Raw genomic sequence first — 16,481 nt, forward strand, 5'->3', positions numbered from 1 at the left:
AGCGTGTGCGTAAGGTGAGCTCCCACCCCGCTCAGGGTGAACCCACCTGTGCTGAACCTGTCTGTGGTGCTGATTTATTAACCAGCACGGTTGTTTCTGTGCCAGAGGGGAATGTTTTCTTGGTGGATCTCAACATATGGATGAGGTTAACCATGTGCATCCTTTGGGAGATTCATAGCTGCCTATCAGGGAGCATCGTGCTGAGGTCTGCACCAGGAAACCTACACGCTCCCCCAGGCAGCGTGACTGCAGGGCTCTCTGAGGCTTAAACTGTCCCTCGGGGGTAGGCTAACTGTGGGATTAAACCCTACCTCACCAGGGAAAGCTGTGGTTAGGGAACAAAGGTCATTCCCAGTCAAAGAAAAAAAAACCCTGTGCCACTATCTGCAGAAGAACAGTTTTCTCCCAGGACCTCTTGTTCCCAACATGCCATGCCCCACTGCAGCAGCCTGGATTGAGGATTCCTTTCCAAAGGCTGAAGAAAAAGCAAAATAGTTGGGAAATGCTCTGCAAACAGCCGACCTCTCGTAAAACAAGGCTGGGACTTCCTACCTCTCTCAGCTCCCGGTTGAGAAATGCTTTCTTAATGACCTGAAACAGACACGTCAGGCAGATGAAGGAAGTTCCTGCATCGCTGCAACAATGCTCCTTCCTATGGGAAAACAGCTGGGATGATGCTGGGCATTGATTTTCAGGCAGTTCACATCCAGGTCTTTAGAACCTTAGTGGGGGCTTAAAGGCAGTCCAGGCGCTCAGAGGCATTGGGAAGGTTCAAAACTTACCAAAGTCTAAGGGAATGAGGTGGCATTTGATTACTTTATCTCCTTCTGTAGCTTTTGCAAAGAGCAGAAGTGCAGCCAGCTGGCTCTGCCGTGGTCCTGATAAATAAAGCAGGTACCGCCAGGCAAGGAAATGCATCCTGTTGGTCATCTGAGCATGTTTGTCATAGGGTCTTGTTGAATCATCCCTCACGTCCTGATAGAAAAACAGTGAAAAACATTTCCTCCCTGTCTGTGTTCGTAGGAAAGATTTGCCCGAGCTTGTCCTTGCTTTTCTGACCCCCAAACCTCTCCCACCACCCATACAGCCAGCACATGGTAGAAGAGCAACCAATAGGTAAAACCTCAGCTCCTCCTGAGGCCAGCTTTGTGCAATGTGTGTGGGTTGTACAATCCCAAGCGCGGCTCTCGTTAGCCAAGCGCTGCTGACAACGCGGCTAATTGAGCAACAGGCTCTTGTTGCTGGTTTCCTCCTATAACTTCCTCCTCTTGGCACAGAGTTGCTGCTCGTGGAGACACACGTAGCTCAGTATTGAATAAACAACCCAGAGAAGAACAAAATCCTGAGTCTATGTAAGGTACAGAGGCTGACCTGCCCCAGCACCAGTGGTTCCAAGTGCAAGCTCAAAAAGTTACCTCTGGATGCTGCTTTCTGTCCAAAACTGAGCATTTCAGGCTCTGGATTGTGTGAGGCAAGCACAGTCCCCTAAGGAATAGACAAAGATCTCACCCCAACCCTGGCAGCACAGAGGTTTGATTCAGAGGAAGATCTGTCAGCAAAGCAGCCTATGCAGAAAGCTGTCTATGTATCACAGAGGTCTGCTTCCTTCCCAGAGGCCCCACGGATGGGAGCCAGACCCCTGCAGCATGTGGGTGGCTCAGTCGCCTTCACTTGTTTCCCTCTCCATAAGCTGGTCACACTTCTGCTCCTCTCCTGCCACCTTGAGGGAAAGAAACTCTGCTGCATGGGACTGATGGTGTTTGCTGCTGCTCAGGTGTCTAAACATTCTGCTTTCTGGTCGGGTTTTTCCCCTGTCCCTGAACAGAAGAACCACTGCTGCCTGTGGGAGCACCGACCTGCTCACATGGGTCAGGTCCCTTCTTGGCACATCCTTCAAATGAAAAATCTCTTTTGATGAGAAAAAGAGAGCACTGTGTTGTGCAGCACAGTGTGCACAGAGAGGGGTGGCAGAGAAGAGGGGTTTTTGCTCCTGGGCTTTTAGATGTGTTGCTGGCACTTCAGTGTCATTCACAGATGATGCTCTAAATGAAGTTTTCCATGAAGACAGCCACTTGCATCAGCAAAATGTATTTGCTTGCATTAATGTAGAGAGAAGTTGAAATTAAGACGAAATTACAACCTTGAAAGCCAAGGTACCCAGCCCACAATACACTTCACGGCAGGAAGCATGAGGCACATACACACATCTGTAATCTGCCCACCCAAGTAGGCCAGATGACCATTACCATAAGTTCAAGAGATCTTAAGGATTGCCACCAGACTGAAGAGCTACCATGACACCTTTTGATAGTTGGTCGAAAGCCACTGCAAGCCTATTTTAAGCAATGAAAGCCAAACACCTGTCAAGAACACACAACCAAAACCAGGCAGAGCTGGAAAATATCCTGGTTATGTTTTTATTGAGCACCAAAGTGGCAGAACCTGCCCCCATCAAGCACAGGATGTATGGATGGGGAAGGGTCCACCTGGCTCTGCTGCTGGTCCTCAGCTCCCACGAGGCAGAGCAGCTCCAGCAATGTCAGCAGTGAAGCGTGAGGATCCAACGGGCTGCAGGCATTGCCAGCACACAGTGACACTTGTGAAGTTGATCGTAGCACCAAACATGCTTCGAGGTGTACATGGGGACAAGGAAAACAACCTACATTTGCTATCTGTGCTTCATGAAACTGTTGCTAAGCCATCTGTCTTTGGAGAGAAGATGAAGACAACCCATTTGGTGTGTGCTCCCTTTCCAACACACGATGGACAGAGCTGCTGAAAACACAGCATTTCTACAAGCTGCTTCTGGAGCTTCTGTTGCCAGGTCTGACAACTGATAACTTGAAAAGAATTAACTTGAAGAAGCAAACAATAGCACCAGGAGGGAGGGCGATGTCTTTGATAACATCCGGTAAACAGAAGTTCATTAGGAACACTTTGCAATTGGAAAAATATCTTTACCAACTCATCCAGCGACGTGGTCAGGTACGTGCTTTTTCCTGCTACAAAATAGCAACCATTGCAGTGAATGCATCCACTAAAATTATGTACACTCTTGGATAAAACTATAGAAATAGATCTGTCTGACTGTGGTGTTGCATTTAATAGCTACATCTTGAAGCAAAGCAATGGAAGGCAATTTGAGAAACGAAGAGATTTAGGAAAGCGTTGGGCCTTTCATCTGTTCTTTTGCTCCATAAAGCACCGAGGAACATGTCTGTTTACAAAGGAAACGAAGAACAGTTTGGAAACTTTCAGCTCTCCAGCTGCAAATGTCATATGCAAAGTATCAAGTGTTTTATAAGCATCTGAGCTTCGGCTCAAACCATTCTGTGAATGGAAAAAATCGCACAGTTCGTGGGAGGAAGCAAGCACTTGTATTTGTGAATTGGGGATTTATAAACACCGTTACTATCCTGCATATCCAAATGCTAATTTTATGCGTGCAGATGGGGACGTGTACTAAGTTAGGGAGCCAAAATACCTTCCTTTGCCTACCAATTATGACTGATTTGTCAGAATGAAATGCTATGATCCCTTTAGGAGCATCCGTAGAAATAGAAAACATTCACAGAAAATGTGTTTTCCATTTCATAGTGCTAAACAGCTACACAAAGCTGTAAGGCCAAAACACAAACAATGTGACCCTAAGAACTCGTGGATTTGACATAAAGGTACAGGACTTGCAGAGAGCAGCAGCCCATCTGCCAGACAATCCTTTTGAACACATGTACTTATCCTGATTTTGCTTTTCTGAGATGTGCGCAAATAATCCAGACTTCTGCCCCGCTGCTGAGGTTTTGCAGGTACAAAAGGACAGATACATTATTTGGGAGTATTAACTCAGATGGCTAAAAACAGCTTTAAAAGGTTGGCATGTGTGTCTCTAACAGCTAAGGTATTGCAGAAAGAAATCTATTCATTAGCTCACAGCCTACAATTCACCAGACTGAGAAGCTTAAGGAAAGTAACTTGAAAAAATACTAAAAAAAACACCTGTTTTTCTCCTGCCTCCCCACATCCTTAAGATTTCAGCTATAAATAGGAAAAGAGGAAACCTGCAGGTTTCTTGATGCTCCTGAGAAGACTGATGTAAAGTAGGTAGGCGGGGATTGGACTTGATGCAGAGAGCTCCTTTAGTCTTTGATTACTGTCATGCTACTTAATATTTTTATACTAATAAGTTGTGTTGGTAGTGAAACCTGAATTGGTCACCTAAGACACACGTAGAGAGCAGGCTGTGTGCCAGCAGCCTGAGAAGGGCACTGTGGTTTGCAGGTGTTCTGTGTTCTCTTCATGGTATTTACATTTCTTCAGTGGAAAGGCAGTTCATAAGCAGTGTGGTTTCTTTCAGGGATCACATTCCTTCCCATGCTGACAGGCTTAAAATCTAGACTCGTCCTGTTTCTTGAAAATCAATGTCATTGATGGGTAGGGATCAGGGTAATGCTGGAGATGGCCTCATGGAGATTTCGGACTAGAATTCTTCCAAAACATAACTGTTGAGTAACTCATTCCTTGAAAACAAAAAAGGAATTAAAATATTTATCCCTATGAGGATGTTTGTATAGAACTTGTCCTTACATAGCCAAGGAATTTTAATAGTCATCCTGACGTAGGTACAAGAAAGACACAATTAGCTGCTTTGTTCTCATAACTGCCCATTAAACTCAACTTAGTTTTAAAGTGAAGCTAACAGTGTTAAGAATACTGACTTGGAACAGAATCTTTGGTATAATAAATATTTTCAGTCTTGCCCAGTTCAAAGGCTGATAAAAGTAATGGAGCACTCTCAGCTGGCTTTGGTCTGTCCAGACATGAGTTCATTTGCCTGAACTGGTCACACTGTTGAGGACAATTGTTCATGCACACAAAGTTACTCCATTAAGTCATCCACATACGTAAGTATTTGCAAGACTGACCCTTACTACAGTCCACCTGGAATAAAGCTCTTACTGGGTCTTGCAGCATCAGTCATACCTATATCACATGAAGCCCCTAAAAAAAAAGTTTGAGGTCTTAAACCTCACAAGTTTTTGCAGCACTTTTCACCCTGAAGATCACCCCATCCTCTAAATGCCTTGAAAGCCAGGGGTTTCTCAAAAAAATATAATGTACATCTTGTGGAATCAGAAGAAAAAGTGAGAGGAAGAGAGTAGAAGTTGGGAAAGACATTAACTTCTCCATGATCATTTTGCAGAGCTCTCTCCACAATGCCTCAGGTTCTCAGGACAATTTAACAGCACCATCTGTTTGTCTGCAGAAGTGTTTGAGCTCTATTCTTAGAGCCTGAGGTATGAGGTATGTGTCTGTGCAAAGGATGAAGATGTTGTCCTTACATTGGTGTTCCGATGAAAGGCAATTTCAGCCTCAAGCAACCTTTTCTTTAAATAAGTGCTTACCAAGAACCAGCTATTTCCACCCAGCTCTCCCTTTTCTCACAGCACACTTACCCAGGCACGATTCTGATTAACCCAAATGCTTCTGCTGGTTTTTCACATAGCCGACCACATTGTTGGAATTGCTGCCTGTAAAACAAAACTCAGTAAGGTCAGATTGCAGATTAGTCTGCAGCAAAAAATAAAGATTTTTTTTATAAAAAAAAAAGCTAACTTGGAAAAAAGACTGTTTTTGACTGAGTTCTGTATCCAACTGCAATGAATCCAGAGCCATGACCAAAGCTCCAGAGATGTACTTTCAGATAACAAAAGGTTGTAGGATTGGGTGTTTCTCACCCCTTGGGTGGGAACACCTGGCAGGAGGCTGTGTCATTCAATAGTGTGTCACAGCTGGCAATACTGGTTCCCAAGAGTCCCACAGTCAAGGCAATGCAGAAAACAAAACCTTTTAGACCAAGGTACGGGGCCTTGAGATTAAAGAATATCTTTTTGCTATTTGCAGGCCTTCATTTCATAAGCAGCAAATTCACTGTAAACAATATCTATAAGGCTTAACAACAGCAAACGTTTCATGCCAATTGCTTACCAAAATACTCCTTGTAATACTTATGCCTCAGGTTGCGTCCATCTGAAAAAGAAGGTACATAATGACAACATATCAGCCAGCCCTCATCGTTGGAGCAGGCTGTCAGCATGTTCTGTCCTTTTCAGTAGCTACGAGTCAAGGAATCATAGATTTCCACAAATGAAAGAAAGTGTGGGTAAAATTTCAAACTGGCTATTAGTGATCTACAGAGTTCAAGTTCCAGATGACTTTTCTCTGTTTACCATTTATATTGTTATTTAATCTCCTAGAACTAGTCAATGTTTAAGAATCATACAGTTATACATTATATTAGGGAGGTTAATAAAGAAAAAAGATATGAAATAATAAAACCAAAGCCCAAACTCCATATCTTACTGGTGATTGCTTGACAGAAGGAGAAAGGAAAGGTTTCCAGTCAACTGACCTGGATTTCCACGGAGCTTGATGCACTGGCCCCTGTTAGGGATTCCTTCAGCTGTGTTGCCAGGGTTGATGATATGGCACTCATACCCTGTGGGGCAATGCAGAGGCTCATCTCCATCCTCAGTGGTGCTGCAGGCCTCAGCTGAAAAAGAAGCCTGAAGGTCATAAACTGTGGCTTTGTCACCCAGCAGTAAACAAAATGGGACAGCACAGCCACGTTCTTCTGTGCCTTCTCCCAGACAGGATGCTTCCCAAGACTGTTTCACACTACTTCCCAAGGAAGGCTACCAAGGAGCTAACACCTCCAAGGACGTCTGGCACAGTGGAAGATCAAGTTCACACCTTACACAAAGCCTGATATGTCCAACTCAACACAGGGAGTGCAGACCAGCACAACTATTGGTAAGACCACCCTACCCACAGTGTATCATGTGGGGTCTGTGCTGGACAGCAGAGAAAATAAACCACCACTGGTGGCCTATTGTGGGCTGTCTAGCCATGCTGCTCTTGCCTCCTAGCAGTCATACCTCTGTTCCAGTGTTTTGGGCTGGGTGAGGAATATGGGGAAACACAAGCAGGAAGCTGGCAGTTTGCTGCTTTGTTTTTTGCTCCACACCCAGTACTGTACTGATGAATCTGAACCTCAGTCGTGCCTCATTGTAGAGTAAAGCAGCACCACCAACAGAGGCTTCAAATACCTTGACCCTGGATATCCAGTAAGTGTGAAGCAGAATAAGAAAGTAAAGCAGGCCTCACAGGCTGTGTCTGCATACATCAAGTGTACAGGCTATGCCAGGACACTCCACCCTTTCATCTGCCAGAGTTTTAGTTTTAAGAACCTCTGCTGTAATTCCCATGCCATGACTTAGTCTTACTTCACTAATTACTCCCTCGAGCTGGGATAAGGTGATAAAATAAGAACAAATAATACAAGCGTGATGGGGATGGCTGAGGAGAGACCTTTTTTATCTTATTTCCAGCAGTGCAACTCCAAGAAGCTGGAGGCATAATTTTCTCTTGAAGAACTGGGTGTTTCCATAATGGATGAAAATCAAGGTTTGGTGAGTCTGATACCATCTGTGTAGGACCAAAGAGGGTAATTTACTGGCACTATCTGAATCTGACTAAAGCTGATCAAAAACCAGAACAGCCTTTCCATCATGAAACTGAGAACTTCAGGCATCCATACATTTCAAGATGCCTCACAGAAGAAAACTTCCTGCCTCCCCACTGTCTCATTGCTTCATTTTGAAATATGTTTCATATTTGAAAAGGGTAATTAAAAGAAGTCCTTTTGCTGTGGAACTAACTGAGAAGCCCAATCTCATTAGCAGTCCCTGCGCTTTGATGCTCCCAGCAACATCAGCCTCACTCAGCTCTGCAGCACTTTGCCAAGGCTCTTCTTTAATGCATTCCCTTGACACAAGAGCTGGGGTGGAGCCCCCATCCTAGGGCAGCAGTGTGAGGAGGCCACTGCAGGCTATGACGTCTCCTAACCCATTTCTGCCCACAGTTCATCAGGAAGCTGGTAGAAAAATCTGTGTATGCCAATAGATTTCTCCTCTCCCCCCCAGAAATATATTTTTCTACTTATTTCAACAATGAATAAAAATCCCATTCCAGGGAGTACTCCTAGTGCTCTGCTGCCTCTGAGGTCTCCCCTGTGTGCTGCACTTAGTTTTGGAAGGGCAGATCTGATCAGGCTCTCCTAGCAAAGGATTTTCAGCCAAACCCATAAAAAGCAACTGATTTACTGCACCAAAAAGTATTTCCCTGCACAGCGCAGCGTTATTTAAACAGAAACCCTAGACAAATACCAGCAGCCCCAGCATGTCAACAGCACTGGCAGACTCTATGACAAATATATTATTTACTGCCTTTTGCATAATCACTCGTCTCATGGAGAAGACAGTGAAATGCTCTGTACCTTGTAAGACTTCCTCTGGGCCATCCAAAAGCCAACCGTTTCCTCCCAGCCAGCGGGGTTTGGGCTGAACCAACCAGTCCAAAACTGTAAAAGAAACAAGAAAACAAAGAGTCAAGGCAGGCACACTGCTATGGAAAATGTCGCAGATATTCTGCAACTGGCAGTGATGAGGCTGCTGGGATCCTGAAGGACACATTTGAATGGATCCTCCATTCTCACTGCATGGAACAGACGAGTTGATTGCCTGCCTTCTGTGAGCACTAATTCAGATTTATATTTAATTTTTTTTTTTAATATATAATCCCAGGAAAAGAAGTGGATTCATTTGCACTGGTGGACATTGTGCAGCACCAGCTGGTCAATCTTAGCTCGTTTTTAATTCAACAGTCACTCCTAATTCACCTCCAAGGAATCAGAAGTGCAGAACCAAAGTTTTATCCTTGACTCCCACACAAAGCACGCTTCAAACTGGTAACCTGTGATGCTTGGGGATGCCCACCAGAATCTGTACACGCTCCTCTCTGCCACACTTGACTGGCAGTACCTGGTGGTGGCTGCACAGACTCCAGGCAGGCGTAGATGCAGCCGTTGTAGCAGCAGCGCTTGTGCCTCTCACACTCGGAGTCGGAGCGGCAGCTGGGCACCTCGCAGGCTCTGTCTGGCAGGGTCTGGGGTGGCGGCGGGCAGCGGTCATTCTTCTGGTAGTGGGCACTGTGAGAATGAAGAGGGTACTCATAATCCTTGCAAAGAAAAGAAAAGGAAACAAAGGTTTGGCATAAGGCGGATACCAAACATCCCATCAGTTGAAACAGAAGAAGGATTTTCAGTGTGGGTCTCAGGTACTTTCTAGGCAGGAAAAGTAACTGTTCTATTATGACCACATTAGCATATTGCTTTGGAAACACCAAGCCATCAGACTTCTGTGTGGAGTTCATTAGTATTTAAGCTGAGGTAAAAACCTTTAAAAGTGGGCATCACCATGACAAGCGTCCCAAAATGCTGCTCTGGTAAAGCAGTTGAAATGATGACATTGCTTTGTTACAAGATTACATCCCCAAAGGGACCTGGAGCTAATGTCCAGGTAGCGCCTGGCTCCCAGATAGGCTCCTTCTCCCCTTGTCCCATCCTTCTGGACCAGAACACGGAAGGAAGAAGTTCAAAGTCTTTCAGGCCTGTCCTCTGTGGGGTCTCAAATAGTTAAATTGGAAACCATGCTTAAAACCAGAGGTGATGTGGCTGAGATCTGTGAGGGTGATGGAAGTTCATCACAAAGCAAATGAGGCTGTGCTGAGCTACAGCAGAAAGGAGCCCCACTGCTCACTGCACACAGAAAGGACAGGGAGATGTAAAGAGGATTAACAGGCATAGGATTTTACCAGGAACATTTGTAAGTGGCAGCATTCAGATATTATCTGTGCTGATGGCATTTAGCAAGAAGCCAGCTCCCCCTGTCAGAAGTGAATCTGCCAAGCCCATTCCTTTCTCACTGCTGGCTAAACTGCTGAGCTTGAGCTTAGCTCTCCAGAGCATCACACAGTGCTCATAAAGGGCAAAAATCAGATCCATTAACACACATTAATAAGCTCAAGTCAAATCGAAGACAAGTTCTGGATTTGCCCTTTTAACAGAGACCAAGGTCTAGCAAAAGGAAGAACAGAGAGCTGCCACTCACTCACCCGGTTTAAGAGCTCTGTTTGCACCGGGCCCCATCACCCTCATGTTTTGAAATCAGTGATGAACCACTGGGGCTGTTATTCCAAGAAACAACGTGGTGCAACTGTCCTCGAGGGAGTCCCCTGAAAATTTCACCACCAGGCTGTGGAGAAATCTGGGTTGAGACTAATACCTTCCTTTAGCTATTCTGCATTCCAACTGCTGAACGCTCTGCATGGCTTCTGTGGAGCATGCCTGCCTCTGCAAAACAGCGTGTCACCACATGCACTGCCCGAAAATATGTCCTGGGAGAGGCCCCAGGAGGCAGCCTGCACTCATCCCACATCCACAGGCTGAACACTGCCTTGGTAGGCTGAATCCATCCGGTATGGTGTAGAGCTCGGAGGAATAAACACTGATTGTTACTTGCATCTCATTGGATTGATTGCAAAACTTCTGCATTCCCCGATGGATCTCTAAAGAGGTCCACTGCCCCAGGGACTGACTGCTGGCCCACAGCTCTGTGCTCAGCACCGACAGAAAGAACAATGCATATTATTTCTGCTAACAGTGTGAGAAGTTTTACTTCCGTGCTCTGCTATGTATCGCATGTAGGGTATAACTGTATCTCTAAGGCAGTTGCATTACCATCGGAGCTGATCTCATTTCTCTGGGTGACAGCTAGGGGGAAACGGAGAGCAGTACATTTCTCAGCTGCCTGCTTTGCAGTGACTGAGTCAGGAAACGCACAAGTACAGAGCAGAGTCGGGATGAATAAAAGTTCTGATTTATGGAAGCAGGTGTACAGAAGGAAAATCCATATCCTGGTTACATCTATACCTGGTTAGATAATGTGTGTGAGTCTGCATGTGAGACAGAGAACTCCTGATGTTTCCATAAATCACAGCCTCCTGCCCTGTGCCCACTATCAGCCAGCTCCTGCTGCCAATACATGTTTTTCCTTCTGTTTTTGCCTGTATTGCTTACACACAGTGAGTAAGAAATTGCCCCCCAGAGGATATAAGATAGCATTTAACAGTAAATCTATGCAGTTCTAAACATTTCATAGGTCTCCCCGTCTGAGGGTGCATGCATCCCAAAAGGTCACAGCTTACCATTCTATTACTGAAATGTCAGCTGCAGGCTCAGATGCAGCGATCAAAATAATACTGGCAAATAATGGATACACGGAGGAAAAAAACCCACAGTTACGGCAGTGGCTTTACAAATGATTCAGAAACCAAGAAGCCAAAATCACAATGAATGGTCAGCTTAATGAATGAGATTTCCACCGGGGAACAATGAGAAAGTTTCAGCCAAATTCCTTTGTACTTATGACCCTGCTGCCCATTTCCCCTGATGTGCTACTGCTCTTAATCCCTCCCTTTCTAAACCTCGTGGCCAATAAATTATTTTCATGGACTTGGTCTAATGAAGCTATTGCTATCGGTTTATTCCTGCTAAACTCTCAGTGGGAAACAGGATTCCCTCATTCACAAAACACCCGGCTGCAGACGGCTCCAGGTAGGGCTGCAGGGTCTCTTTAAAAGCTCTCCTAAGACCCCGAGTTTGGCTTGCAGCACAGCTTGGATTTATCATTTTTACAGATTGTGACAACTGTCAAAGTTTCTCCTTTAAGGAATAGTTTTCCATTCGGGAGGCAAATTGTTTCCTGTGGTGTTTCCCATTGATGCTTCCCATTAAATCTTTTTTATGGGAAGATCTGTGTTAGAGCTGTACAGACTGAAGGTAAGGAGGAAAGCTCAGGGTTCAGCTAAGAATGCTGGAAGTCAGCGTAGATCAGGAAAAATCTGAATGCAACCACTCACTTTCAACCTGTATTTTCAATAGTGCCTGTGAGATGCAGCCTGCCTCCGAAAAATCCCACATCTCTTCTGTTATGTGCACCTGAAACTGGACCCTGGGCTCCCAGGCACAGGATAAGGATGCTAAGCTGGTAGACAAAGAGCCCATCTCCATGCAGTTGTGTGATGGCTAGCTGCAGGGTAAGTAAATTGTTGGAGGAACATTATAGAAGCTGCAAGGAATCTCTCATTACTGGAAATCCTTACAAGATTACAAGCTGGATTTGTTCCTAAGATGTTTGATGTAGCTGACACTGCAATAAATTCAAGACTGCCCCAGGTTTACCCAGTAGGTATGTGGGTGTCTTGGTAACAAAGTAAAGCACATTCCCAGTTAGCTCCCTTCTGCCTTTTAGGAGCATTCCCCAGAATCTGGCCATAGAACCCCAAATCACTGTGCTTAGTGAGGCCCCTCTGGGTGTAAAATAGATAGGTTTGCTAGAAGTTAGAAGCCCAGCTCCTCCATCCCACTCTGACTACCATTTTTCCTTCCCATTGCATTCCCTTTCCTCTATCTCCTGTCTCCATTCTCACCCAACTCCTTGCCCCCAAGTAAACCTTTCCTCAGGACCACAACACCTGCTAGCTGTTCTGCAGCCATTGGTTCAGTGAACACACTCCTCCTGCTGTGAACTTGGATGTTTTCATGGAATCAGAATGATTAAGATTGGAAAAGACAACTGAGATTATCAAGTTCAACCACTAACCCATCACCATGCCCACTAAACCACATGGATTCAAACACCACTTCCTCTCACCTCCTCCTTCCTCCCCTTCAGCCCTTGCCCATGTCCCCCTGAGTGTCTCCGTCTGTTACCCCCCTACAGTCACTCACAATCAGCTGTTCCACCCGCAGCCTTTGCTGCCCTAACTGTAGGGAACACAGAGCATTTGGTAGAAAAGAAAGCATCTCTCTGCCAAAAGAGGCTCTCAGTCGAGAGGAGGATGGAGGGAGAACAGCCTTCTTAAAAGGAGGAGAAGGAAACAGAAAGGCATTTGCTGTTTTCCCTAGATAAAACATTTCTGTCAATATGAGCCATTTTAGTGAGCGTGCCAGATCAGTAGCACCTGGATTCATGGCTGCCAGAAAAAACAGCCCTTTGAAGAAGCACGGATTGAAAGAGGAGGATATATCCTCAGGGAAGCGGGCTCTGTGCCTCTACACAGCACGTTATCTGAAGATCAACATGTAAATACGTGTTCTGTTCCTGTCCTGTTTCTCTGGGTCACTAACACTGTGATCCTACTGAATTTGAGCTTCACGTTGAAACATGACAGAGGGACATACTAATAAATATGCTTTCCTATGAGCAATTTTGGATGAAACACAGCTTTTTGCTTCATCATTTTCTGACTAAACTGCAGAGCAGACACTCCGTCCTGAGGGAGGCTGCAGTGAAACAAAGTTCTGGCTGGAAAATAACGGGGTGCCTTTAAAATGTTAGCACAATTTTCCCGTAACATTTAGAGGAAAGTGCCATATTTCATTTCACCCAACGTGGGCAGATGATGCACATCTCACTTCTGAGCCAGCAGTCACATGGACTAAAGGTACTTATTCCCAGACATCGCTCCAGATGTAATGGGCCAAAAAACATCTACTCTAAACACACAGCTGCTGTGTGTGGCTACAGAAGACAGGTGGAGGAGCCTCCTGTGACATAAGGAGCCATTTATGCACCCGCAATGGCTGTAAAACACCATTAAGTGTGCGAATGAGAACACAGACAGACTGGGACATGTCCCCATGCCATTTGAGTGGCCTTGGGTCAGCGCTGGCTTCTAAGGGAGTAAGTCAGGTTTTCAAATTATTTTTTCTTTTCTTTTCTTTTTGTTTCTTTTTAAGCAGCAGGTCCTGAAAGTCAAACAGCAAATCAGCTTATTGTTTTTTTTCCTTTCCTCCACAGCCATCTCTCGCAGTCGTTTGGCCCACACACAGCACCGTTAGACTCAGCGCACTTATTTCCTCTATTCACAGTAACCTGTTGCTGCTCCAGTTTCAATTCCAGCACTCCATGGTGGATTTGGAAGAGGTGGTGGTTGTGCCCCCCATTGGTGAGTCACACAGGGCTCGCGTTGCCCTCTGACACACTGGGCAAGCACTGAGGTGCTCCAGTTGGAGATATTTCCCCACAGTTGCCCCAAAAGGCAGTTGAACCCTTCAGAAGACAATGTCGTTATCCCCTTTGCACTAAACCTGTTCCCAGGCACATCAATTTTGCTGCATTCTCCATCCCTTCCCTTGCTGCCCTGTGATGTTTCTAGGACAAGCAGTGCTGACCGCAGCACCGATGTGTTTTCAGCATGCTGCACAAGTTTCCTATCACAGCAGCTAGGTGGCAAAAGTTTTGTGCAGCTTGGGAAACTTCATGCAACCCTTTTATAAAGAGATGGGGTGTGGATTCAAACGCTCCTTATTCTAAAACACACACGTAAAGAAAACTTCCATCTCACGGTGAGGACACCCAGCCCCCCCAGACCGCCCCACCGCAGCCTACTCACATCGTATTTCTCTGTCATTTTCAGATGCAGAGCCCGTTTCCAGAGATTCCTCGCACAGCCCGAGTCTGCCAGCAGAACGAAGACACACAAAGCAGCAACGAAGATCTTTTTACAGAAATGCAGGTCTGACAGCATCCTGGAATCCATTTTCCCAATGAGAGATCAAGTAGGGAGCTCAGCTTCCCAGGATCCGGCGATTCAGAGCACTGGCAAGGAGGGAGAGAGAGGAGAGGGAGGGAGCGTGAGGGCTGCTTGCTGGATTGCTCTGTGCTGCACAGCTTCTGGGAAGGGAAAGGGGGGGGGGGGGGAATAAAAAGGAGCCCGCAAGCAGAAGCCAGGAGCTGCTGTTGAACTTCTTTCCGCAAAGTTAGATCAGGTTCTCAGCTCGCATGTTCACACAAAGCACACGCTCTCCTTGAATGATAGATGGGAAGATTACTTGGAAAGATTATTTTTAGACCTTTGTTCCCAACATCTGGCATCCTCAGAGAGCCCCATTCAAAGCCAAAGCGTGGGATCAGATGACAGCTGCCGCAGGGGGAAATAAAGGTCTTGGAGGGGTGGGCTCACAGCAAACAGCTCACCCAAACTTCCCCACTACTCAGCTCTCCCTTTGTGCGCTTCCCGCTGTGCCCCGAGCTGTGGTTTTGGATCGGGTTTTGACAAAGTGAGAACTTCGTAAAAAGACTGCTTGAAGGAAATGACTTAAAGACACGATAAACATGCAGAGGCTTTAATTAAACCAAGTTGACGTTAGCTTTCCACAAATGATTTTGAAGAAGAGGAAGATGCGGTCAATGGGTAAAAATAAATCCACGTGCATGGGTGGGGAATAGGGAAGGAAGGCGCTTTAGAAATGACCACATGGAAAGTGAGGAAGGGGCCAAAAGTCAGCCCATGCCTGACCATGGGAGGGACAGTCAGCCTGGTCGTGGTGTGCGAGACACACATATGGGCATTGAGGTGCCTGGGTGTCCAAAGGACAGAGACAACCCTACAGAATCAGGCTGAAAGCATCATGCCTGGGGCAGGGACAAAAGCAGGTGCCAAAGAGCAGAACAGGTTACCTGGTCTGTAGGTACAAGTACACACATAAATGTCAGCTGAGATCAGGAGCTGTGCCGAGTTACTGAAAGGCACGCTCAGTACATCCACAGAGGAATATATCAGTACCATCAGTCTTCTATTTGTGGCTTTATTTGTTATCGCTCAGAGGGCTTTGTCTCATGCAACAGGATGCCTCCAATTCTTCTTAAAAACAAATCTCCCTTGTTCCTTGCAACGTTAATATCTGCAGCTTGATGAAGCACCTTTCGAGCACAACCAGGAGCTCCCACCAGCATTATGACTGCCGTGTTGTAAAGTGACAAATGACACAGCTAGGTCAGAAGAATAAACAAGGCTTTTTCTTACAGTATTGCTACTTAATTTTAGTCTTTGTGCTATTTCACTTGTCTGATCTCTTGCTGAAACCTAAACCAGCGTGAAATAACTGCTCACAATAAATCTCCCTAATTTCATTTTTGTTGTTCATTTCATAGACTTGCAATCTGGACTTGGAACAACTAATTCTAAAGATTAATAGCTACTACAGACAACATTTACTGGCCCTTTTTTTAGGCTGATATGAAGCTTTGCCATTTATGCAGGAGAAAGTAGGGTCTGTGCATTACAGTTTTGGATTGTATGCTGAAGAAGTATGGATTCACCTTGAAAGAACACATTCCAGCAGATAGACATCATCTCCATATAAAAATCAAAGCTAGCCCTGTGGTATGAATGTCTCCCACACATCACACTTTTCATCTTTACCTCCCAAGGTACCACACACAATGCCTGGATTGGATTATTCCAAATACCAGCTGGGGAAACTGAGGCTGAAACTTGGCTGAAAATAAACTTCCTATCTTCATGGCCAGAATCCTAAGGGTTATAAACAGCGTAGGCTGAGCTGAAGCCTTTTGCTTCAATGCTTTACCCTCATATACAACAGAGAATTCTTCACACCACCCATTTCCACTCCTCACATACTTCTACCCCCATCCTGTCTTGGAAACTGGGCAAGGGATTCAATTTTTTATAGCATTAAGAAAAACTGCTTTAGCTGGAAAAGTTGGAAATAATCT

At 45.5% G+C, this 16,481-nt stretch overlaps 1 protein-coding gene across 1 annotated transcript in view; it reads right to left on the reverse strand.

Annotated features, from left to right (window-relative positions):
• Positions 1 to 2,215: 2,215 nt before the first annotated feature.
• Positions 2,216 to 16,481, reverse strand: part of WFDC1 (WAP four-disulfide core domain 1) — a 98,766-nt gene continuing 84,500 nt past the window's right edge. The window contains exons 6-12 of the mRNA XM_072346726.1: positions 14,356 to 14,561; positions 8,880 to 9,075; positions 8,336 to 8,419; positions 6,410 to 6,550; positions 5,986 to 6,027; positions 5,454 to 5,528; positions 2,216 to 4,517 (exon numbers count right to left, since the gene is read on the reverse strand). Coding sequence (XP_072202827.1) covers positions 5,470 to 5,528; positions 5,986 to 6,027; positions 6,410 to 6,550; positions 8,336 to 8,419; positions 8,880 to 9,075; positions 14,356 to 14,502 — 669 coding nt within the window. The 5' untranslated portion in view covers positions 14,503 to 14,561 and the 3' untranslated portion in view covers positions 2,216 to 4,517; positions 5,454 to 5,469. The remainder of the gene's footprint in view (positions 4,518 to 5,453; positions 5,529 to 5,985; positions 6,028 to 6,409; positions 6,551 to 8,335; positions 8,420 to 8,879; positions 9,076 to 14,355; positions 14,562 to 16,481) is intronic.

This window comes from Excalfactoria chinensis, chromosome 11 (genome assembly GCF_039878825.1).
Source record: "Excalfactoria chinensis isolate bCotChi1 chromosome 11, bCotChi1.hap2, whole genome shotgun sequence".
Lineage (NCBI taxonomy): Eukaryota > Metazoa > Chordata > Aves > Galliformes > Phasianidae > Excalfactoria > Excalfactoria chinensis.